The sequence below is a fragment of the Cyrtonyx montezumae genome, unplaced genomic scaffold, assembly GCF_038088225.1.
Source record: "Cyrtonyx montezumae isolate F1298 unplaced genomic scaffold, pur_monq_1.0 scaffold_17, whole genome shotgun sequence".
In the NCBI taxonomy this organism is placed as follows: Eukaryota; Metazoa; Chordata; class Aves; order Galliformes; family Odontophoridae; genus Cyrtonyx; species Cyrtonyx montezumae.
In genome coordinates this window covers 16,471,955-16,497,335 of record NW_027071903.1, presented here as the reverse complement: position 1 = coordinate 16,497,335, position 25,381 = coordinate 16,471,955, and the positions used below count along the sequence as shown (strand labels likewise).

The 25,381-nt window shown below is 48.6% G+C and overlaps 1 protein-coding gene and 1 long non-coding RNA gene across 2 annotated transcripts in view; both read right to left on the bottom strand.

Moving 5' to 3' along the window:
* Positions 1 to 25,381, bottom strand: part of LOC136046778 (uncharacterized) — a 222,002-nt gene that overhangs the window by 24,705 nt on the left and 171,916 nt on the right. The gene's annotated exons all lie outside the window — the stretch shown is intronic.
* Positions 856 to 3,271, bottom strand: LOC136047139 (ciliary microtubule associated protein 1A-like). Its single transcript, XM_065734193.1, is given in 7 exon segments — positions 856 to 939; positions 1,224 to 1,316; positions 1,318 to 1,368; positions 1,536 to 1,546; positions 2,389 to 2,499; positions 2,856 to 3,055; positions 3,264 to 3,271. Coding segments are annotated over 7 exon segments (558 nt in total).

Here is a 25,381-nt window from a genome sequence, read left to right as displayed (position 1 = left end):
TTTTCTGTTTTTAAGAGCATTAATGGGGTGAGAGGCTGGGACAGAGGGCAGAAGAGAGCAGAGCACGCAGTGTGGCTTTCAGTATCTTTTTCTTTTTCTTTTAGAAGCCTCAGGTCCCAGAGCAGTGTCACACTTCTATCGCAGCAGGTAGAGCACAGCAGAGACCTTGTCTGACCACTTGCACACAGCATGCAGTTATCGAAGGCAGACAAAAGTTCAATGACTGCCTGGGGTTTCAAATCCCAAAAACAAATAGGAGACCACATGTTGGGCATTCAAGATTCACCAAACAGAAGAGGGGAGGTTTGCTGATAACATTGTGCAATACAACGACCTTCCAGCTCATACTCGCTGAGGCACATGTCGGGTACAGAAGGTGCCTCAGTTACTACAGTGCAATCTGTTTTCTGCAGCACAGCAAGAGAAAAGCTACTCTAAACATCCTCCCTCCCCTCCCTTCCCCACATTTCTGACATCATGGCCCAAGGCACAGGTCTCCCTTTGCTATTTTCTCTCTTATTCTTTACTTCAGCACATGGCCAACATCAGTAACACGGATTACTGATAAAGCAAGCATCAGTGCTTTCCAACTCACTGATGTTTGAAAGGCTTCATGGAGCCGTGGTGTGCTCCCATATGTAGCGGTAAGGAAAAAGGAACAACAAGAAAGCATACATATAGGTAAGTAATTTTTTTTTTATTTTAATGATACTATGATGTCACTTATGTCTAAGAGGCAAAAGCCAAATTCAATACACAGAAATGGAATCAAACTGAAAGCAGCAGTTGATTTGCTTGTCTTTGCATCCCCTTTCCTTCCAGGCAAGCAAACAAGGCCTTTCAGAAATTGCTGCTTTACTCAGTAATGAGAGGGGTTATGTACATGGAATGTCTGATTCCAAAAGTGCACGCAGGTGCCTGGGGCTTGATCAGTGTCACCTGGAAGGAGGAAAAAGGAAAGGCAGATCAGCAAGGGCCCTTCTCTGCTGCCCTGGCTGCCCGCTGTCCCAGTGCATCCCACTGAAGGGAAAGGGAGTGGGAAGCTGCTGTCCCTTCCTCTGCTCAGAGGTGAGACGGTGGCAGGGAGCAGGCCTGCTGTCCCGGCACTGGGTCCCTGCAGGCAGCAGCTCTTGGGCTGGAGGAAGCCTCAGGGGAAGGGGCAGAGGCATGAAGGCTGTGCTTGTGAAACAGAGTGGGGGTTGAGAGCTGAGCAGCTGCCTTACCCCCCGGCCCACACTGTAGTCTGCCGGCCCAGGCTTTGCAGCTTTGGCTGCTCCAGGTTTCGGTCGGCCTCCCATGGAGTACGGTCTCCCATGGTGTTCTGTAGGCATCCACAGCAACTCTGGGGAACGCCACAGGACCCGGAGTCTGCAAGAGAGTCATGGCCACACGGGGCTGGCATCACACCCAAGGCTCTCTTTTTCCCTGCAAGCTTGTGTCAGGCAAAGGCGCAGCAGGCTTGGAAGCCCCTGTGGCACAGGGAGAGCGGCCCAGGTTCCAATGCTAACATGGAAAAGAGGAGCAGCAGAGCTCACCTTGGCAAGGTCTTCATCATAGGTTCATAGGTTCATAGGTTCATAAGGTTGGAAAGGACCTACAAGATCATCTAGTCCAACCATCCTCCTATCACTATCCCTACCCAACTACTAAATCAAATCCTTTAGCACCTCATCTAAACACTTCTTGAACAGCGCTAGGGATGGTGCCTCAACCACCTCCCTAGGCAGGCCATTCCAGTGCCTGACCACTCTTTCAGAAAAAAAATGTTTCCTCAGGTCTAATCTAAATCTTCCCCAGTGCAACTTCTGGCCATTCCCTCTCATCCTGTCATTATTTATCAGGGAGAAGAGGCCCACCCCCTCCTCACCACAACCCCCCTTCAGGAAGTGGTAGAGTGCAATAAGGTCTCCTCTGAGCCTTCTCTTCTCCAGACTAAACAATCCCAGCTCCCTCAGCCGCTCCTCATAAGACTTGTGCTCCAGACCCCTCATCAGTTTTGTTGCCCTTCTCTGAACATGCTCCAGGGCCTCAATGTCCTTCTTGTAGTGAGGGGCCCAAAACTGAACACAGTACTCAAGGTGCGGCCGTACCAGAGCTGAGTACAGGGGGATGATCACCTCCCTGCTCCTGCTGGCTGCACTATTTCTAATACAGGCCAGGATGCTGTTGGCCTTCTTGGCCACCTGGGCACACTGACGGCTCATGTTGAGCTGAGCATCAACCAACACCCCCAGGTCCTTTTCCTCTCTACATTCTTCAAGCCATTCTGCCCCAAGCCTATAGCATTGCATGGGGTTATTGTGGCCAAAGTGCAGGACCCGGCACTTGGTCTTATTGAACCTTATCCCATTGAGCTCAGCCCAGCTGTTCAGCCTATCCAAAAGCGACCATCATCAAAGCGACCATGCTGGCTCCTTCCTGTCAAGGAGTAGCAAGGGCTGGCTGATGTGTAGGCTGTGTTGGGCCCTATCAGCCTAGGCAATGTGTATGTGCCAGGACCTGCAAGAGGAGCAGCAGCAGTGTGTACGTGAGGGGCTGGGCTGGAGGAGACAGAAGCAGCAGAGAGGGGCAGTCTGCCCAGCCTGCTGCTGGGAGCAGGAAGGAGGTCTCGCCCCTCTGCCAGTCCCTCCCTCGACTCTGGTACTGGGTGAGTGCCAGCAGCTCCAATCCCGAGCAGCCGGCGCTGCTGCGGGCCGAGAGGAGCTGGTCCTCCAAGAAAGCTTGCGGCCCCAGCACCGCCTCCTGCCACTCAGGCTGTGTAGTATGCCTACTGCTGGTGCTGAGCAGCAGCCCGGCTGTCCCTGGAGGATGCTCAGCCCAAAGGGTCTGCCTCTGTCTCTTTTTGGTCAGCGTACCTGGAGTGCGGTCTGTCCAGATGGGCTCCCGCCAGAAGGCCACGGACGGCACTGGAGGGCACTTGAAGATGTGCCTGCTGGCTGCCTCGATGCAGTAGTCACTTATAGCAGAGGAGAAGAGCAAGGAAGACGTGAAGTCCTGGTCTCCTTCTGCAGCCAGCTGCAGAGACAATGTCCCAAGGAGAGGCTCTCCTGAAGAGCTGCAGAAATGCTGCGGGACCCAGGCAGCACCTGGGAACACTTTTCTGTGCCCCGCCACTGTGTCCCGCTTTGCTGCCCCTCCTGTCAGCCCCCTGCTCCTTAGTTCTTTCAGGACTCAAGGTCCTCCCAACCTCAGCCAGTGGTCCTAGGAACTTGTCTTTCTCTATCACTGCTCAGAGTGTTTTTGTTCTCTCACAAAAGACCTACATCTCCATCATGGCATGAGCTGACCCATGGTAAACGCGCCACACAAGTGGTACTCACTCGGTCCTGTGCTAGGCACTCCGTGGCTCAGGTCACTTAGTCCTCATGTCCACAACCCATTTTTTTCCCCAGGCCCTGGCAGCTGCTGCTCTGCAGCTCCTGCGCTGCACAGGGCACCCATCGGTGCTGCTCCAACTTGAGTGAGAGCACCTCCACCTGGGAATGCAATGCCTGCGCTGGAGAGGGCACTGGTAAGAGGCAAACTGTGTGCTGCATGCTCAGGGCGGCCTTGCTCACATCCCTTTACCCTGGAGAGCTGGGAGCTGATCCCACCCCCAGGCAGAAATTCCATCCTGCTCACCTTCCTGCCTTCCTTACAGACTCCAGCACTACCAGCCAGCAGGGACTGGAGCCATCCCAAGGTTCCCCAGCACTGGAGAGCAGTACTTCCAGCACCACCAGCCAGGCACCATCGGGTCCATATCATGGTTCCCATGTGCCTGAGAGCAGCGGCCTGTCCAGACAGCATGGAACAGACTGTGGGAGAATCTCCCCACATTTACCTCAGGTTGAGAATAGCTTCAATGAGCTCCGAGGACACCGTCGGAACTGCCGCAATGCTGCCCTGGACTTGGCCAGCCAGGGGAGGATATCTGAGGAGCAGATAAAAGTCTGCAGGGCTCAGGCCGAGCTCACTGTGAGCTGGTGAGGTGAGCGGAGGGCAGGAGGAAGGGGCTGCCTGAGGCTGCCCAGGGTGGAGGGGTTCCCAACAGGCAGGGGCCTGAGCTGTGAGGTCACCCTTGTCCCATTTGTCCCTTAGGATTGTGTGGAGTATAAAGTCCAGTGCTGCTGGGACAGGGACTCCACCAGTACTTGCCATCAACATGCACCATGTCCACAGGGACACGGGAGGCTGCCAGCTGGAGGGAGCAGGGTGAGAGCAACGTATTCCTACATGCAGCACGTGCTGTCGGGCAGAGGGCTCCTGGGGATCTGCCTGCAGTGGAGAGGGGAGGAAGGGGCAGGCGGGGACTCCCTTGCTGCCGTGGGCAGGGTCTCTCTGCTCCGTGGCCATTGGGGGGACTCTGGCACCCACAGCATCACCAGCCAGTGGCATACAGGGCTGTGGTTTTGCTCTCCCCCATGCAGGTTTCTACAGAGGCTGGAGAAGGAGCACAAAGTTCTGAGTACTTCAGAGAGACGTCAGAGGATGGCACAGGTACGTCCCCAGGCAGAAAGCCATCCCAGGGAGGAGCCTTCCACCACACCGATGTGCCCTGACCTATTGAGATCAACTCTCCCAGGGAAATTCCATGGTGCTGGGGGCAGGCAGGGTCTTACCTCTGCCCCTTGCCTACAGCTCTCTGTCCCCCACAGGTACCGCTGCCGCACCACACACAGCAGCTTGCTGCCAGATGCCAGCTGTCATCAGGAGGGCACTTCGTGCTCTGCGCAGGGCTTTCACCTGCAGCTGCATGAAGGGACGGTGAGAGGAGAGGCACGAGGCTGCCAGCACCAGGCAGCTTCCCGGAGATGGCAGTTTCCATCCTGTGGATGCAGAATGATGATCAGTTTGATCTGGATCCTGTCTCCTCCACATCTTCTCCAAGATGCAGAGCCCATGCCATGGGCACTAGAGACAACAGACTCCTAGAACTTGCCCCAAGACCTCAGGAACCTGACATCTCCAGCACATGGCAGCAGGAGCTGAGAGCAGGGGGCCAGCCCTGCGAGACTCGTCACCCATTTTCCTGCCTCTGCGTTCCAGAGCCAAGCCTGGGAACACCTCCAAGATGAGCCCAGGGGATGTCCACCAAGGCTGCTGAGATCCCCGCAGCTTGGCTAGATGCTCAGGAGGGCACTAGAGGCACTGGTGCAGCCTGTACACCACAAAAGGGCTCAGAAGGGCAAGCAGGTCCTGCAAAAGAGCAGAACAAGGACAAGAAAGCAACTTGACTCTCGCTGATGTGACTGGACTAAAATGATAAAGAACCTTTTCCTAAGACATTGCAGCTAACAGAACTGACAATTTGATTGAGTACAAGGTACTGTGACTCACGTACTCAGTTACAGCATTTATCTAATCCTTCCATATGTTCTTTGAAAATGTTCTATTGGACATATTTTAACCAGATCTCTGAGTAAGAACTAAATGTGTGTGTTCCATCTAACAAAAATAAAAATTCCATAAACCCAGCTGAGTGCTAAGCTCTTCCTGATAACTTCCCGTTAACCCAGGTGTGTGGAGTATGGTTAACAGAATTATTATTACCAGATAGAATTGTAGCCAAGATGTTTTACAAATGGTACAGTTAGAAAGATAATCGTGATGTATTTACCCCTGTGTCAGAACCTGTGTGATCTCTGTAGGGTGAATAGGTAGGTGAATAGGACCACCGTGGTCCTACCTGCACCTTCCAAGGCCATTTTATTCTATTGATGCCTGGTTTTTGGTTCTCAGGGTCAGGGAGCAGAAGACTGTTCTCACAGCCAATCTGAGGTCTCACCTTATTATCGGTGCCCGTAATTTGGATCCTAAGTGGGGAGGCCCATGTTGTCTGTAACATTTTCAAGGCACCGGGTCTGTCGTCTCTAGGTCTTTCATTCAGATCTTGCAGGGTCTCGTAGAGTCTCTTTGTCCACCCCTGCAGAGACTGAGAGTCTGTCTTCAGGGTAGCTTTGAGAATACCATTATAACGCTCAATAAGGCCTGCCCCCATTGGATTGTATGGCAGGTGGAATCACCACTCGATATTATTCTCTTCTGCTCAGCATTGTATCACTGTACCCGTGAAGTGACTCCCTTGGTTGCTCTCGATGACTTGTGGTGTCCCATGGGCAGCCATCAATCTCATGAGTGCTTTGATGGTATATGCCTGGTTGGCTTTAGGTACTGGATAGGCCTGCATTAGCCCACTCGCAGTGCTGACACAGGTTAGGGCATATCTCACCCCCTCAGATCGAGGGAGGGGCCCAGTGTAATCAACCTGCCACCTCTGTAGAGGATTGTGTCCTCTAGCAAGATGGGCTGTTGTTTCAGGCAACGACCTCGGTCTCATCTTGGAGTAAGCGTCACCGTCTTGGCATGCTTGAGCGCTGGCAGATAGTTGTATGGGCAGTCCCCATGCTTTAGCGGCTGCCCACATGGTCTTCTGCCCTGCATGCTGCAGGCAATGTTCTCAGATGGTGAATTCTCAACCCATCTAACTCGGGCCAGTGTGTCAGCTTCATCATCTCCTGGTGACTGTAGGGGTCGATGACCAGAAACATGGTAGACACGTACAGCTCTGTGTTTAACTGTATTCCATATGCCCAACCACATATCTTTGCCTGTTTTCAACCACCAACGAAATTGCTCCAGTCACTGCAGGTAACCAGTAGAGGGGCCCTGCCCCCAGCCAGGGGTGATAAGCGCTAGCTCTCTGGCACACTTTGTCTTTCGGCCTGCCACGGATGCGCTTCCCCTGCAGTTTTACTACTGTAAGTTTCTCAGATCCTGGATAATTTTGTCTCTCCCACTTTGTTTGATTTTTTTAGATTTAGTAAAATTACCATTCCTCTTCAAACTGTTGCCACTTGTTTTTGCTTGTTTGGGGTTTTTGTTTTTTTTCCCCAGACCCATCTGTTATCTGCGTACCCTTCCCTTTTGGCCCCCCAGCCCTCCCCCACCCCCCATCCTGGAGCACACGGCTCTGCTCAGGTGGCCGTGTGGCCACTGATGGCGCAGGTTTTTTTTCCTCCCTCTCTCCCTTCTTGTTTCCTTGTTTTCTTGTGTCCCTGTGACAGATAACACCGTGACATCAGTAAATTCCAGATCATATCCTGAATCTGTTTAACCATGAGTGGGATGGTGTCATACCCAGCTAAACAAAGAAAATGAAGAAAATAGTGTACCTTACTTAACCATTCTTGGGGTGGAAACCCAGGTTGTCCCCCTTTCTGTTTTTGCAAATACAGTTTGAGTTTGATTTGCTCGTTGCGCTATAGCTTGACAAGTACTTTCCCTTGGATCCATTTAGCTATAATTGCATTGCTTATTGTCAGACCACTTTTCATTGTCAAATATACCAACAACCAGTAAACAATGCTTATCATTTCAAGTGGATTAGCTGATAAACACACTGCTACATATGGTTTTGTCAAAAATCCAACCTTTGTACTGCAGAGTTGAGAATATGATTAACAAAAAATTGCCTACACCACCTCTCCTATTATCCCATCTTAAACAAAGGAATAAAGAATCAGATATATGTGTATTTAAAAATCAAATTTAGTGAAGGAGGGAAATTTTATCCTTTTAGCTATTCTGGATTTATAGGAAAAAATCCAGTGTGAATGTCCTGTGCTGAAGCATGTGGTCAGATATAGAACAAAGTTATGGGGATAGAGAGAGGAAAACAAAATAGGTAGGGAGAAAGTAAGTGATCTGCAAAATTTTACAGCAAGCAATAAACAAAAAATTCTGGAAATAGATCCAAAATTTGTGAAACTGTAACCGTATTTCTCATACCCTTCTGGTTCTTTACTGAAATTGAAGGGATTTCTTCGGCTGTTTGCATACCCATTAACTTCTTTTTCTTCAGTGCATCTTCCATCTTGTAAAGGTTTGTCTGATGTTAAAAGCTTCAGAAGGCATTCACTGCTGCTAAGGTAAAGCCCCCATCCTTAGATCTGTGGTTAGTGTTGAAGTTAAAGGTTGTTGGCTGAGGAGGCTTGGAACCTTCAGCTGTTCCCTCAATTGTAACACCTTTTGTCTTTGCCGGGACATAGTGCATGGACAAAAGCCTCCACTAGGACAGTCATTGAGAACTCTGTGGATGTCACCCTATTGCAAGCCTCTATCATATTGACCAGGGTAACTTGTCTTGGTAATGACAGCAAAATCCTACGACAGTCCATATTTGCATTCTTTACAGCCAGATTCATGATAATGGCATTTTTTTGCATCCTCATCTGCCACCTGTTTATTAAGCTCATCAAGTAACCAATTGATAAATTGCATGTAGGATTCTTATGGTCCCTGCCTAACTTGTGTGAATGATGACTCCCTTTGTCTGTCCTCAGAGAGGGTAAACAGTGCCTTCAAGGCAAATTGCACTGAAGTGCACAGAGCATCTTCTGGTAGTCATGCTTGAAGTTGTGGATTATTAAAGAGAGTGGCTCCTGTCAATTGGGCTGTACGTATCCCAAATAGGGGATCTGGCTGAGGTTGCTCCAAATTCCTAAGTGCTTTGTCTTCACACAAGCGCTGCCAATGAACTTTTCATAGCAACCTTTGTGCAGGCTTCAGCAACAGACTGGCTAATTGGCCACAGTCATATGGCATTAATAGCTGGGCAGCAAAGATATTATCCCAATAATATATAATCCCAATGAAACGGGCTCCATTCTTGGGGTCCATTCTCCCTTACCAAGACAGGAAATGTTTGTGGGACAGGAATCCCCTCTTTCTCTGCCTGCTGAAACACCTTTTTCCAGCGCTCTCAGGAATCCTTCCCCCAGTTGCCATCCAACAGCGGAGCACACACAGGGGGTGGGGGATCCTGAAGCGGTGGTGCAGATGGTTTTAAAGGCGTCACCTCTGTTAATTGTTTGTCTCATTCAGGAAGGACTAGGTCAAGCTCAGCAGCTTCCTCAGAGGAATCAGAATCCTCACTAGAACAAACAGCTTCTCCTCCTAAGTGCCCCGCCGGCTTAAATTTCAATTGCAGATGCTCAGATGCTGCTTCTGTGCACAAAGTAGTAGTAGCTTCATTTACAACTCTCCGTTCTGCTCTCAATGTTTTAATACACTTGTGCACTATCCACCACGTACTGATGAGTTCATATGCATGCTGATCATCATCAATTATGGTATCTCCCAAAGCCTTACCCACTCTGGTCCACGCTTCTAGATCAAAGGCAGTAACCATATCAACCTGAAACCCTCTGCTTTAGCACCACTGAAAGAGTCTTTTCAAGGTGTCAGCATTCACTCTTTGCCCTCTTGTAGAGAGTAGAGACCCTCTCTTAGAAAGAATATGTCCTCTCTTAGAGAGAATATGCAGGATTTGCTAATTGCTGCTTCTTCTGCAGATGCACTCGTCCCCATCCTGCCCCTGATTGCTGACCTGTCGGGGTGACTCTTGTCATGCATGATGTCAAATGATGACTTTCCCTGTCTCCTTGGACAGTACCTCTGTCATGGTTTTATGAATTTTGATATTGGTATTCCACATCACAACATCACGTAGTGCATTGAGAATTAAAGTTATTGCTCCAACTCTATGGATCATCAATAGTTGTGGGTATACCTGTCTCAGAAGAGCAGAAGAACGTTCCCCAGAGGACTTTGTGTTGCTTTGTTTTTTTTAAGATTTTCCACTCAGAGAGAAAAACTGTTTGCGTGTCACAAGACACTGCCTTTCCTTTGGGATCGACCCAGCACCAGGTGCTCGCTGCCATCTCGCCTTAAGCATTTAGCGTAAGGTCTTCGGTTTATCAGCCACTCTCCTGCTCATTTTATTTGATTTATTACCTTTAATTCCAATTATATTGTATTATATTGTGTTATTTTACTTTCTGATATATTATTTAGTAAATTAGCTTTCCTCCTCAGATCGTTTTGTTCCTAGGCCCATCCCCCTTCTCCCTTTTCCCTTTCCCCCTTTCCCTTTCCTGGGGTGTAGGTCCGTGGGTCCCCCGCACCAATTGTCACAGAACCGAGCCAAACCAGACAGTAAACCATTGACAATATGTCCTCTAAATCTCACCTCTTTTAACTTAAAACTGTTCCCCCTTGTGCTATCACTATCTGTCCATGTGAAAAGTTTATTTCCCTCTTGTTCCTTAGCTCCCTTTAAGGACTGGAAGGCTGCAATGTGTTCTGCTTTGAGCTTTTTCTTTTCCAGGCAGAAGAAGCCCAGCTCTTTCAGCCTGTCTTCCTTCATAGGAGAGGTACTTCAGCCCTCTGATCATCCTTGTGGCTTTCCTCTGGACCTGCTCCAAAATCTCTATGTCTTTTTTGTTCTGGGATGTCCCAGACATGGACACAGTACTCCAGATGGGGTCTTCTGAGTAGAGGACAATCCCTTTCCTTGTTCTGACCACCACCTCTCCATTGATGCAGCCCAGGGTACAGTTGGCCTCTCAGGTTGCAAGCGTGCACTGCTGGCTCATGTTAAGGTTTTCATCTTCCAGGACCCCTAAGTCCTTCCCTGCAGGGCTGCTCTCAAGGATTTCTTCTCCCTGTCTGTACTTACATCACAGATTGTCCCCACACAAGTGCACAACCTTGCACTTGATCTTGTTGAACCTCATGATGTTTCTTTGGGCCCACTTTTCAAGTCTGTCCAGCTTCCTCTGGATGGCATCTCCTAATTCCATCATGAAAATTGCACCACTCAGCTTGCTGTCATCATGCATACTTGCACAGGGTTCACTCTATCTCATCATCCACGCCACTGATAAAGACAGTGAAGAGCTCTGGTCCCAAGGATGACCCCTGGGGACAGCCCTTGTGATTGGCCTCCAGCTGCTGGAGACGATTTACCCAAGAGCCCTTTACCACAGCCCTTTGGCTGTGACCTTCCAACCAATTTCTCATCCAATGAACAGTCCACCCTTCAAATCCATCTCTCGTGTCTCTTCATAGAGATAAGGAAGTGATGTGGGACCATGCCAGAGGCTTTTCCAAAGTCCAGGTAAATCTCAGAACTCAGGTTCTGTTACAGTAAAATACATCTTTTTATAGCACATACAATCAAATTGTTCATTAAATTGTTTCTTTGCCTTGCAGTAACTGCAGCTGGCGCCTGATAAGACTGTTTCTGTAGCTTAGTGACCTTCACTTAGGGATCCAGAGCACTGTGACTGACACTGTCTGCAGTTTAGCAGATACCCAAAGCATTCAGAGGTGAATCATTACCAGAGCTACAATGACACAACAGTGTGGGTAGGACAGCAAGAACAGCAATAACTAACTTGTACACAGGGCTAATTTAGGAAACTATTGTTACATGTGAAAGAGGTCAGTGAGACAACAAAATTGAAATACAAATGTAGCAAATCACTTCCATTTCAGCCATTAACACACAATGTTTGTTATCATTAGGCTCTAACAAGGAAAGAATAAGGTGCTTTTTTCTCCACCTGCAAGCTGTTTAATTTATTTCCCCCCTGCCCTGTTGAGGAGTGTCAGTGACAGAGCAGCAGAGCCAGGCAAGGTGAGCACAGCACAATGGATCACTGAATTCTGGGGTGATTTTGGGGCCCCAGCCCTGCAGCACGGTATCTCCATGTGCATTCCCCTCTGCAGGACAGCCCAGCTCCACCACCCCTCAGGCAGCCCCTGGGAGCTCTGAGCAGGCACTGCATGGGGCAACATGCATGCAGTGCTACAGAGGTGTTCCCCCATCACAGCCCCTGACTTCTGTGCTTCTGTGAAATAGGATCATTAAGAAGAACAAGGCTGTTCACACACTCCCCAAAGCAAAACTGGAAAGTTTCAGGACGAGCACACTTGGGTTCCTTTTGATAAACTAATATATTGGTCCTTAGGCTAACACGTGCATCCCTTCTGCTAATCCAGCCTGTATCACCTCCACAGTGCCTGCTGGCATCTCATATCTCTGCAGATACAGAGAAAAGAACAGAGGCTGCGTGAGAGTCAGCACTAACCCAGAATTCATATGGGCTCCAGGAGACAGAGAGCAGGGTGATGCCTCAGTAGAAGTGGAAAGAGTCCAAATGCATGTTTAGGAATAATAACCAATAATCTAATTCCACACATATATACATATATGAACAGCAAATAAAAATGTATCTATTAATAAAAATAAAAAAAAAAACCATGACAAAAATGAAAATGCATAATAAGAGCCTGCTACAGGAACGACTGAGTCATTTGTAGAGACAAATGAGAAGTTAATCCCTGATGAAATGTGTCTATGCCATCATTTTCCCCCCTGCATCCTTGAGTTCCTGGTTCCTCATGCTGTAGATGACGGGGTTCAGTGTTGGAGGCACTACTGAGTACAAAAATGACACCACCAGGTTCAGAGATGGGGAGAACAGGGAAGGGGGCATCAGGTAGGCAAAGACGTCTGTGCTGACAAACAGGGAGACCACAGCCAGGTGAGGGAGGCACGTGGAGAAGACCATTCTCAGAGTCAATCAGTTTCCATATCCCATACCGTTACCTTGTCTGCACTCAGAGTCCTCATTCCAAACCCTGTACACTTAGGTTTGTCTTAGAGAAAGCTGCCTGTTGGCAGGGTAAATGTGTGTTCACATCTGCTGAAAATGACAAAAGTTTCAGATGGCGCTGTCCTTTGGGAGAGGAAAGGCTGAAAGCACCGTAGGAGTTGGTTCACATAACGGCAGACTGAGAAAGGAACAGTGCAGGATTCTCAGAGATGTGTTGCTATTTCCCAGCTCCTTTCAGATTCCTGCTTCCAACCCTTTTCCCTTCCCTAAGAATGGGAAGTGGAAAATCCCTGCCTTGCCTCTCCTCTTGCAAAGCGCCGTTGGAAACGTTCTGGGGTGCAGAGGTGCTGTGATGCTATGCCCCAGGCAGCAGCTGTGGCAGCAGAAGGCCCCTAACCTGCTGGGGTGCTCCTTCCCCCCACACATCTGCCCACAGCACCCTGGGCAGCTCCCCGGGCAGGCTGAGTGCTGAGCCTGGCAGGCGGCAGAGTCCCTGCCCCGGCACACAGCCCCTGGGGCACAGCTCTGCACGACAGCCCTGGGCACCCACTGCACCCCTGGCTGCACAGCCTGCAGCCGTCCTGGCACACGCAGCCCTCAGGGCTGTGCTCTGATGCTGCAGCAGGGAAGCCCTCAGCTGGAGCAGAAGTTATTCCCTGATGAAGAAACAGAGAGTCTGCAGCCTGACATGCTGTAGTATGTCCCAGATTTAGTGATCCCTCCAGGAAAAGCAGCTGCACTGCCTGCAGCGAGAGACTTAATGTGTTAAAGGCCATGAGTAATGCTCCTCCAGTGAGCTTACAGCCTGCTCACATCCCACACATCCTGTAAGCTCTCTCTCCTTTCTCTCTTCTCCCCCTGTCACCTGCAGATCATGCCCCCAACCTTAATACGTGGTGCTCAGGAGCTGACTCTCTGAAACACTGCCCACTTGTATGAGCTCCTTGTGTCCCAGGGGACCAGCCCAACTCAGTGGGAGAGGATGTGATTTTCTTCTCCCCATCTCCCTGGAGATGTCCGTGGGTCTCCATGGCCAACAGCTCCTGAAAGGCTGCTGGATCATCATAGAATCATAGTCAAGGAAATCATAGAATGGCTTAGGTTGGAAGGGACTTTTAAAGTCACCTACTCCCAGTCCTCCTGCCATAAACAGGGTTGCCAGTGACCAGATCATGTTGCCCAACAACTCATCCAACCTGGCCTTGGATGCCTCTGTGGATGGGGCATCCACAACCCCTCTGAGCAATCTGTTCCAGAGCCTCACCACTTTCCATGTAAAAAAAATCAAGGGAGTCACTTGCTCACATACAGACACTCACTGATGACCAAGGTGCCTGGGGTGCTCCTAGAGGTGGGCAACAGTGCCAGCAAACTGTGGTAGACACCCTCAGAGATAGACACCTCCTTTCTGAGCATCATCTGGGGGCCAGACAGGGAATGGGGGTATTCTTGGCCATCCTAAATGACACCAGAGCTCTGAGTTTAGGGCACCTGAGAGTACTATTTTTCACCTGTCCCCATGGAGCACACTGAGTTAATCCACTGACCAAAGGGATGAGTTCACCAGAAGAGCCAGATCTTCCTCTCTGCTCCATGTGTGGCATACTCTGGAGTTCAAGGCATTACAAAGCTATGACACACCTACGTTCTTTACCTGATGACACCTGAGTTTGCTCTGGGCTCTCATTTGAATGGCAGTTCCCTGGGGTCTCCAGCACACCCACAGCCAGCTGGCAAATGTGGTACAGGACCTGGCTGGACAGCTCCAAGCTCCACTATGGGTCTAGTGGCTGTGTGCCACCTTCTGAGCACCACTACCATGGTGTAGACACAGGGTCCAGACAGACTACATCCAGTGGTGCTCTGGGAATGGGAAGCTTTCTAAAGTGTCTTTACACTAATGAGAACACCAAAACTGTGAACTGAATGAGCTAGAAATCTTTTAGAAATCTTTAGCTACCTAAGAGTCACTGCTTCCAAGCAGAATAAGTCCATTCCAAGGAAGAGAAAGCCAAGTAACAATGTCAGAAGTCCTACAGGAATGGGAAAGATCAACCTGGTCAAACCCAAACACAGAAAGGAAGCACAAAGGAAGTGGAAACAAGAAGTCACCTGGAAGCAATGCAGAGATTTGTCATAGTGTACCTGCTGAGGTGAGTTTAGCAAAGCTACAGTTGTACTGCAATTGAATGTGCCTTGGTATATCAAAGGGAGGAAGAGCTTGTGGAAATATGAAGGCAAGAAAAGGAAGGCTAGGGAGACTGGGCCCACAGTAGAATGGGGCAGGGAACCTGATGAGACAGGACATGGAAAAGTCTCTGATACTCATTTCCTTCCTGGTTTATGACTTGGACTGGGCTTCTTGGTATCCTAGGTGCCAGAGACAGGAGGGAAATGCCAGTGCAAGAAGAATTGAACTCCAAATAACTAAGTGAACAGGATCCTGAGTTGGAAGAGCCTGACAGAAATCATAGAATCCTTAAATGGCTTGGGTTGGAAGGACCTTGGACACCAACTCCCTTGCTGTGTGCAGGGCTGTCACACAGTAGAGCTGCATGTTCAAGATCCTTGACATCTTGTACATTTCTGAGGAAGAGGCATCCACAGTTTCCTTGGACTGCCTGTTCCACACCTGCTCCATGTCTCATGTCATGATATTAGGAATGTTAGGAATTCCTTTCAAACGTCAAATGTTCTCTTTCAGTTTATTAACATTCACCTTTGTCCAGTAATTCAGAAATGATGTAACAAGTCAGTCTTCCCCTATTTTATATGAGCAAGACCATGCCTAGAAGATGGAGGGAAAGCATCATCCAGAGTAGTGCCACCACATTTCAGATCCTCAACACAAGAAAGATGTCAGCAAGCTGGACTGGGTTTAGGAAGGCTCAAACAAGAGGACAGGAGCTGGAACACTTCATGTGTGAGGAGAGCCTGAATGACCTGGGCTTGTCCAGCCTGGAGAAGGGAAGGCTGAAGGGGATCTCACTGCAGCCTGCCAGAACCTAGAAGACATGATGGAGAGTGCAGGCCCTTCCCATGGTGTGTGTTGGGAGAGAAAAGTGAAGGTGTAGAGAGGTTCGGCCTGTGCATCAGAAAACACCTTTTTCACCACCAGCTGATACAAGAATTGGTGCAGGTCACTCAATGAGGCTCTGCAGTCTCTGCCCACGGAGGTTTGCAGAATCCATCAGGAGCAAATGCTGAACAACTTGGTGTGTCTCTCTTTCTGACAGGTTGGACCGCAAACATTCCCCATGTTCCTTTACAGCCTGGCTTATCTTGTGATCCTGTGTCCTCGTGGTCAGTGGCTGATGGGAAGCAATCAGGTTCAGGGCATGAAGCATCCTGTGCTGCATGTGACCATCTAAACCAAGATCTGAGGAAATGAAAAGAGCTCAGTACCACAGTGTGACTCAGCCAGTGCAAACCCTGAGGGCTGTCATGTGCAGTTCTGGGCAGGGATGTTTTGGGGAGCACCAGGCACTGTGCAAGACACAAACAATTCTTCTTTTCTTTTTGAAGCTCTAAGTCTGAAAGATGCTAATGTGAGTAACATTGCAAAAAAGAATTGAAGACAAAGATAGAAATCAGTGAAGATGTGTTAACATACTTCTCAACTTTGGATATTCTCATGAGACCTGTTTCCTTTTAAGATGATTATACTTTCAGGGTCTTCCAAGAGGATTTTGTATCTTAAATAGCAATGCTTCCCAGAACAGTGTTTTGAGGACACAAATACCTTCAGGTACTGCAACACAGACAGCGGTGCCGGTGCCAATGCCCTGTGAGTAATGCCCAGCGTCCACCGTTGTTCCACCCTGCTGTGTGTTTGATTTCCCTCATCCTCCAGGTGTCTCCAGCTCTCCTAATTAAATGACCATGGTTCAGGGCATGTTTTCAGCAGGACATTGGACACATGCTCTCCAGATTACCTCCATGCCTTGCTATTTCTTCACTCACATACCTCCCAACTCTCTGGCTGCTTCCTGGCCATTATGGAGATTGGAACTTGCTCCATCCATCTCTCCAAACTCTAATGAACTCTTTTGTCAACTCCTTAACTGTGTTTAGATCTATCCCTTCCTATCTCTGTCTAACTCATTTCTTATACAAATGTTCCCTGGGAAATACAAACCTCATGATATACAGCTTGGACATGGTATGCTGTTGATAACTGTGTTTTACTGTTCATTCAATTGCATTATGTTTCCTTCTGTTTGTTGGCAAAAAAAAAAAAAAAAAAAAAAGGAGAAAAATCTTTCAGGGCACTCGAGGGCTCTTTAGACTGTAATGGGCCCCAGGGGAAATTTGCTGCTGCGTCCATCATCCTCCAGTGCAGAGAGAAGTTTGCACTAAGAGCTCAAGGAAATAAAGTCAGAAGTAGCAGTGAAGTTCTTGGAGTAATAATGGGCCCCACTGAGAGACATTACCAACACAGCCTCCCCGGGGACTTGTTGGAGCAGATCATTGGAAGCCATGGTTACAGGTTGACAAAGGGACTGTGATGATGGCTGTGATGCTGAGAAAACCCTTCTTTGACTCATGAAGCAGAATGGCTGAGCCTCAATCCCCAGAGCCTTGGAAGGGAGATCCTGTCCCTCATGTTGGCTCAGGGCCCTTCCTGGGGCATTGGGATGGAGGTTTGTGTGATGTCAAATGAACAACAAGGGGACAGCAGCTCTCTGCGTGGGGTGCAAGATACTGTGAGGCCCAAGTCCCACATGGGCAATGTGTCTCATCACAGGATTTGGATGTGAGAGGGGCCCAGTCTGAACAAGTAGTCAATTTCAATGAACCTTTGAACTTCAGATCTCTCAGGTCCAAGGTGGAGGTACCACAACATCACTGGGAGAGTTTGGCTCTGGAGATGCCATGTTTGATGCTAACTCATGTGCTGAGCTCTTTTCCTGAAGATCAGCTCCCAGTCTGTATTGATGTGTCATCACTCCTTGTCTCTCCTTTACAGCACAGTGACTCTAGCATCACTGTAATACTGAGCACTGCAACAACTCAGTAATTCAGACATCACTGCTGTCCACACCACCAAGATGCCACCATGGCTCTTGTCAGTGAGCTCGTGTCCACTGAGACATCACAGTGACTCCAACATCACCGCGCTCATATCCACTATCACAGAATCCTAGAATATCCCACAATGGAAAGGACCTGCAAGGATCATTGAATCCAACTTCTGGCTCTGTGTGACCACCTAAAAAGCAGATCATATGACTGAAGGTGTTGCCTTGCTTCTTGAACTCCAGCAATCTTGGTGCTGTAACCATTTCCCTAGGAGGCCTCTTCCAGTGCCCTCATTTTGTCACTCTCCAATAGTTTTATGTCCTTTACGTTTTGCATTGCCCAGAAGTGCAGAAGTGCACCCAGTGCTCCAGGTGAGGTTGCAGCAGTGCAGAGCAGAGCAGGGCAACCACTTCCCTTACCTGGCTGGTACTGCTGTCCTCGTTGCACCTCATAGGAAGGTTGGACTTCCTGGCTGACTGGGCACACTGCTGACTCATGTTCAGTCTGCTGTTGACCAAGACTCCCAAATCCCTGTCAGCAGAACCACTCTCCAGTGTCCCATCCCCTACTCTGCATGTACAGCCAGGGTTGCCCCTACCCAGCTGCAGAATCAGGCACTTGTTCTTGTTACACTTCACGTGGTTGGTGATTGGCCAGTTCTCTAAGTCATCACATCTCTGCAAGGCCTATGCACCCTCAGTGGAGTCAACAGCTCCACCCAATTCAAAATCATCAGCAAATTTGCTGAAAACATCTTCTAGTTCTTCATGCAAACCATTTATGAAAACACCAAAGAGAAGCAGCCCTAAAACACAGCCCTGGGAAGCCCTGTTAGTGACCACCTGCCAACCTGATGGAATCCCATTTACAATAACCTATTGGATTATTTTACTCACCCTTCAGCCAAATGCTCAGCCATCACAGTATGTTTCCATCCAACCGTACGCTGGACCATTTGTCCAGAAGGATAATGTGAGAAACAAAAGCTCTACTGAAATCCTAACATATAACATCAACTGGCTTCCCTTGATCAACTACATGGGCAACCATGTCATCAAAGGACATGAAGTTAAACAGGACCATCCCTTTTGAACCAGAGTTGGCTGTGACCAACAACAACTGTTTTTCAATAAATCCCTGCATCACTTTAACCATAATTTTATCTGGCACTGAAGTGACACTGACAGGTCCTTAATTGCTGGGGGCTTCTTTCTTGCTCTTATTTAAAACTAGAACAACTTTTTTTGCCAGCTTCCTGTCAACAGGGAACAGACATGGCCCTAGGTTTCTTCTGACGCCACTCAAATGAGAGCCCAGAGCAAACTCAGGTGTCATCACAGAAAGAATGGAAACGTGTCATAGCCTTGTAATGCCTTGAACTCCAGAGTATGCCACAGATGGAGCAGAGAGGAAGATCTGGCTCTTCTTTTGTGAGCTCATGCATTTGGTCAGAGGAATAACACTACATGCTCCATGGGGGTAGGTGCAAAAGGCACAGTGGGTGCCCTAAACACAGGGCTCTGGTGGCATTTAGGATGGTCAAGCATACCTCCTTCTGGCCCCCAGATGATGCTCAGGAAGGAGGTGTCCATCTCAGGGATTTTCCACCACAGTTCGCAAGCATTAGCACACAGCTAGGATCGCCCCAGGCACCTTCATCATCACCAAGTAGGTGTGTGAGCAACTGAGTTACTGTTGAATAAAGACCAAGGATTTTGGATGTGGGGCCCACACACAGGCACCTCATTGTACACATCTGAACTCAACTAAGAGGATTCCTGAGTGCCACAGTCCTGTGGGGAACTTAATCCAATTTCAACCCCAGGGTTTCCATCAGTGGATGAGGTGCCTAACCCGAGAGTTAGGATGAGATCCCCTGGTAGTAATAGAAAAAATTTTTCAAGAGCCATCCAGACTTGGAGAGATTCAAAGCCAGGTTGGATGTGATCCTTGGGAACCTGATCTAGTGGTTGCAACTCTGCCTGTGGCTAGGGGCCAGAACTAGGTGATCCATAAAGTCCTCTTCAACCTGAGCCATTCTATGATTCTGTAATGTTAAACCTGCACTGCCTCAGATGAACCACTGCCCTGTACAAGGGAAGCCAACCCCTCCCTCCTTGTGCCAGAGCTTCAAACCAGCTCAGCATGGCCTCTTCCCATGAGGAATTGTTGGCCTCACCAAAACTAAGGCGCTGAGGGTGACATGCCCCCACCCCAACCCCTGACTATGGCAGGAGGATGCGGGGATCCCAGGCCCTGCTCTCCCGCAGGAAATGGCCCCCAAAAGTCACCCTGTAACTTCATCACCACTGCCCAGCTCCACTTTCCCAACGCCAGGGTCAGCAATGCAGTGCCGAAACAGAGCTGAATTGCAGAGAGGAGGAATGGGGCCAGAGATGGTGTCAGGGAGGGTGAGAGGGCAGCGGGGATGGTGGCAGCAGGGGGAGCAGCGTGGCCCTCTGGAGTGTTTCGGGAACAGGCCCAAATGCCCCTTGTCTCTGAGCCAAAGAGTGAATTCACTATGAATCTCCTGTGCCTCCCAGTTCCAGTGAGGTTTACTGAAAGGCCAACATTCATCAAACGCTTGAGCACTGCAAGTATAGAGGGAGGACACTTTGCAAGGATAAGGAACTTACAGCTGAAGAAGAGCTCTGTGTCCAGGTGAGGCTGGAGGCTCCGGGTTGGGATCTGCATGAGGGGGTATTAGTGAGCAGATATGAGCCCATTCCCACTGTTTGTGGCCACACAACAGTGCTGAACACAGCACCCGGGGTGGGGGGATGGGGATGCAAGGAGCACCTCAGCACATGGGGCTGGCCCCTGACTGGTTCTCAGGAGAGCCACGGGGCAGCCGGTGAGCTGTGTGTGGGGAAGGCTGCATTGCAGCCAAGAGTCCTGGCTCAGGGTTGCAGGATGCGGCCCCAAAGCCATTGCTCTTCCACTCAGGCAGACCCCACCCGCCCTGTCCTTTCAGTCTGCTGCCAGCAATTCAGGGAGTGCCTGAAGCCCACAAGCAGCCAGTGACCTGCCAGCTGCAGGGCCAAGCAGGAACCAAAGGCCAAAAAGACCTGGGCCAAGCACTGGGAACAAGACACTTAAGGTTCCATAATGAGGAATGAGGAGCAGAAGAAGTACATCATGAGGGTCGAATGCTGGAGATGCAGAAAGCCAAGTCCTCGTGAAGTCATATCACATTGGTACATGGCACATGGTAGCTTTTAAGCAGGATACGAGACCTTCATTGAGGGCTGTCCAAGGACCAAAAAGCAGACCACCCAGGCTCCCACTTCTGGCTTGTGACTCAAACTGCTCAGGATGAGGGCTAAGAAGGCCAAGCCATTGCAGGAAGAACCTCAGGATATGGCAGCATCAGTGTCTCATTGTGAGTCCTCCACCAATAGATCTGGATTGCTGCCACCCATACACCAAGAAACAGGGTCTCCCAGGTGTCAGCCTCCTAAGACCAAAGCCCCATGCACCAGGCTGGGGACACCCTACCCACGCTGATGGGGGCATGTGGTGCCCAGGACAGACAGAGCTGTGAGCCGGGGACTGCCCTGGCTCTGAGATCCCGCATCAGCTGCAGGCTGCTACAGGAACTCGAGAACTCCCTTCCATTCCCCATGTCCTGCTTTCATCCAGGACAAAGTTGATTTTCTCCTTTGGCTCAGGTATGACACCACGCTATGTTTTTAAGGAAGACAGTGGACAGGATCACCTGAAGGAAGGAAAGAGGAACACAGAGGGAAAGATAAAACTGCACGCAGGTTCCAAGACTTGTTCTTTTTGCTGCCCATCAGTGGTGGGAGCTCCCTCGCCATCCTGCCTTCAGCTTTAGGACTTAGTTTTGGACACTCTCTCTCTCATTTTATTTATTAGCTTTGATTCCAATTATATTGTGTTATTTTGTGTTCAAATATCTTACTTAATAAATCAGTCTTCTTCCTCAAATCACTGCATCTGTTTTGTTTTTAGGCCTGTTCTTCCTACCCTTTTCCCCCTTTCCCTTTCCTGGGGCATGGGTCCATGGGTTCTCCACCCCATTTGTCACAGAACTGTGCCAGATCGGCCCATAAGCTGTTGATACATGGTCCCTTCCACATCCCCCCTATGTCACTTCCTCTGTGTTCCTTCCATATTGCTTCCTGGTTGCCCCATGAGGGTTTCTGATGCCCCCAAAGCCACCTCAACCACATCAAGGGGTCCTGGTGTCCCCATGGGGAGCTCCCAGCATCCCCATTGTTGGTTCTTGGATCCTCAAACCCCATGACAACACAAGGGGATTCTGGGCTCCCCATGGGGGTCCTGGTATGTCCAAGGCCATCATGACCATGTCCCCATCACCTCCTGTGTGCATCACTGCATTTCACCTTTATGTCACCATGCCCGCTCCTGAAATGGGAGGAATTTGGAGGCCCCCAGACCCTGCAGGGTGGTGACAGGGGTCACCCCTAGCACCCCAATCACAGAACCACCTGGTGGTTTTCAGGAAGACTGCTGATTTCAAACTGTGGTTTAAGTTTCTGTTGAGTGGTACTGTACAGAGATCAGGACGTTTCAGTTTCTCAGTTTCTCATTGTGTTGAAGGGTTGGTTAGACATAGGGTTAGGGTTACTGTTAGGGTAAGTGTTAGCATTGGGGTTAGCGTTAGGGTTAGGTTAGGTTAGAATAGGTTAGGGTTAGTGTAAGGGTTAGGGTTGGTAAGATTTAGGGTTAAGATTAGGTTGGGATTAGGTTAGGGTTAGGGTTGGGTTACAGGTTGCATTAGCGTAAGGGTTAGGGTTAAGTTTGAGTTAGGGTTAGGGTCGTTTTAGAGTTACAGTTAAGGTTACAGTTAGGGTTGTTCTAGGGTCAGGTTTTGGGTTAGGGTAAAGTTAATTGTTAGGGTTGGTTAGAGTTAAGGTTGGGTCAGGGTTGGGGTTAGGGTTAAGGCTGGGTTAGGGTTGGGGTTAGTTAGAGTTAGGGCTGCTTAGGGTTAGGGTTAGAGTTTGGTATACATTTGATTAGAGTTAGGGCTGGGATTAAAGTTAGTTAGAATTGGGTTAGGTTTAGATACCTGAGGCACCAGGAGAGAAGATTCAGGATGATCTGCTTCGAGACAAGACCTAAAGGAAGGATGGACCTGATCCAACCTGCACTAAAAGTGCCACCAAACTTCGGCCAGCACACACATACTTCTGAGGATTTGAAGTATGTGGGAAAAAAAGATGAGAATTGCTTTTGTCTGCCTAACAGCAAAGGACAACAGAAATGCACACCTGGAGGCTGTGCATGCCTTTGTCTTTTAATACATCACAGGGAAGGGAATGAAGGGCACACAGACTCCTCTTGGAAGGAAATCTGACTGCTTCACCTCCTCCCTGACATGGGGTAGCACCGACCCACTGGGGCACACACTCTATCCCTATCTGGATATCTCTGTCCAGAAAGAGAAGAAGACATGAATGCAGAAGTAAGAGACAATAGAAAGAGTGTGTGTGTGTGTCTGTGTGCGCGAGTGTGCTCTGGAAGATGTGGCAGAGGAACAGTAAGCCCTCTGACCCCGTGGGTGGCTCACAGGTAAAGCTACCAGACATACCACTAGAAAGCCCCCTAGGTTTAATGTTACAACATTGGAACGATTCTCCCTCTAGATGAGGAAAGAGTAAGGTGAAAATGGTGCATTATTGTGTGGAGGTGTGGGGAGGAAAGCAGATAAGGGCAGATCAGTTGTTCTGGCCAGTATTCGGGCCCTCTGAGGACTGGATCTACCAGGCTCTAAATGTTTATGTGAATGAAAAACAACCTTTTATTCTGGAAGAGGGTGAGTATGCTAAATTATGGGTAGGATCTGATAGTCAGACCTTTTTGTTTGCCCTAAAGGACAAAGTGGTTAGAAAAAAGAATGCAGCAGAGGAGGACATTACATACTATCCCCCCTCCACCTTTATGCTCCCCCCAAACAGAATGCAGCTTCTTCTCCAAAGCAAGCTGAATCTGAATTGGGAGATGAACCTGATTCTGAACTCCTAGACTTCCCTAGGGGTAGAATCACTAGAAGGCAAACTAGGCAGGAGAGCGGTCAGGGAAGAAAACTTTTCCCCTTAAGAGAAATACCTGTAGCTACCGGGGACCAAACCCAGGAGTTGGATATGTTTCAGTTCCTTTAAATTCAAGAGATGTGAGAGAATTTAAAAGGGAGATGGGAAATTTGTTAGAGGATCCTTTAGGGTTCTATGAAAGGCTAGATCAATTTTTTGGTCCCAGCCTTTCACCTGGGATGAAATACAGGCAATTTTGGGCATACTATTTATAGCAGAAGAGAGGGATATGATTAGGAGGGCAGGTATGCGGATTTGGGATCAGCAACACCAGGTGAGCCCAGGAGCAGATATAAAGTGGTCCTTACAGCGGCCCAATTGGGATAATCGGAACCAGGAACATCGCACCCACATGGCAGATTTGCAAGTTATTATTATTCAAGGGATTAGAGAATCTGTCCCTCGGGGACAGAATATCAATAAGGTTTTAATGAGCAACATAAAAAAGATGAAACACCTAACGAGTGGTTAGAGAGACTACGCAAAAAATTACAGTGATATTCAGGATTAGACCCTGCTACCCCTGTGGGGCAAGCTCTCCTGAAAATGCAGTTTGTGACGACGTCCTGGACAGATACTCAAAGGAAACTAGAGAAGTTGGATGACTGGCAGGAGAGAGGATTAGATGAATTACTAAGGGAGGCTCAGAAAGTATACATAAGGAGAGAGGAAGAGACTCAGAAGAGGCAAGCTAGAATTCTGGTAGCTGTGGTAAGGGAAGGACAGAAGGGGGCGGTTCAGGCAGAGAGAAGAGGGAATATCCCTCCGGCAGGGGATGTGCCTCGACCTAACCAGATGAGACCCAGAGATATGAAGACAGTAGGATGCTTCTACTCTCACAAAAAGGGACACATGAAGAAAAACTGTAGAAAGAGAATCCAGGATGAGGATATGTTTAAGGAGGACTGAGCGGTCAGGGGCTCTATGTGCCGGGGACCCCGAAAGGAAGTGAGCCCTTGATAAAATTGAAATTGGGTCCCCAGTGTCAGGAAGTGGAATTTTTGGTAGACTCTGGGGCAGAAAGATCAACTGTTCAATATTAACCTCGAGACTAAAGCATTAAACTATTAAATTTCTTAGGTTCAAAAAGGCTGAAAGTTTCAAAGGCAAAATTACAATTTACAGAAGAGGAAGTGAAATATTTGGGACATTGGTTAAGCAAAGGAAATAATAAATTAGATTCAGAATGGGTAAATGAGATTTTATCTTTAAAAGCACCAAGAAGCAAGAGGCAGGTGAGGCAGATCTTAGGGCTGCTAGGATACTGTTGACAATGGATTGAGAAGTTTTTATATCAGAAACTAGTACAAGATGGATTAGTAAAGTGGAGTCAGGAGAATGAGCAAAGACTAGAAGATTTAAAGGTAGATCTTGTTAATGCACCAGTGTTAAGCTTACCTGATATTAATAGACCATGTTACCTTTTTGTAAATACAGATGAAGGGACTGCTTTTGGAGTACTGACCCAGGAATGGGCCAGGAAAAAGAAACCACTAGGATACTTTTCAAAACTCTTAGATCCTGTTAGCCGTGGGTGATTCACCTGTCTGCAAGCAATAGTTGCTGCAGCTCTGTTAGTAGAAGAAGCAGGAAAGACTACTTTTGGGGGTGAATTAAAAGTTTATACTCCACATAAGGGGAGTACTGCAACAAAAAGCAGATAAGTAGATTACAGATGCTAGACTACTGAAATATGAACGAATCCTAATACATTCTCCTAAATTAGAAACTACAAATTTACAAAATCCTGCTCAATTCTTATATGAGCAACCAGATGAAGATTTAACCCGATGGTATCCAGTGTATAGAGTATCAGGCTAAAATACAGGAGGG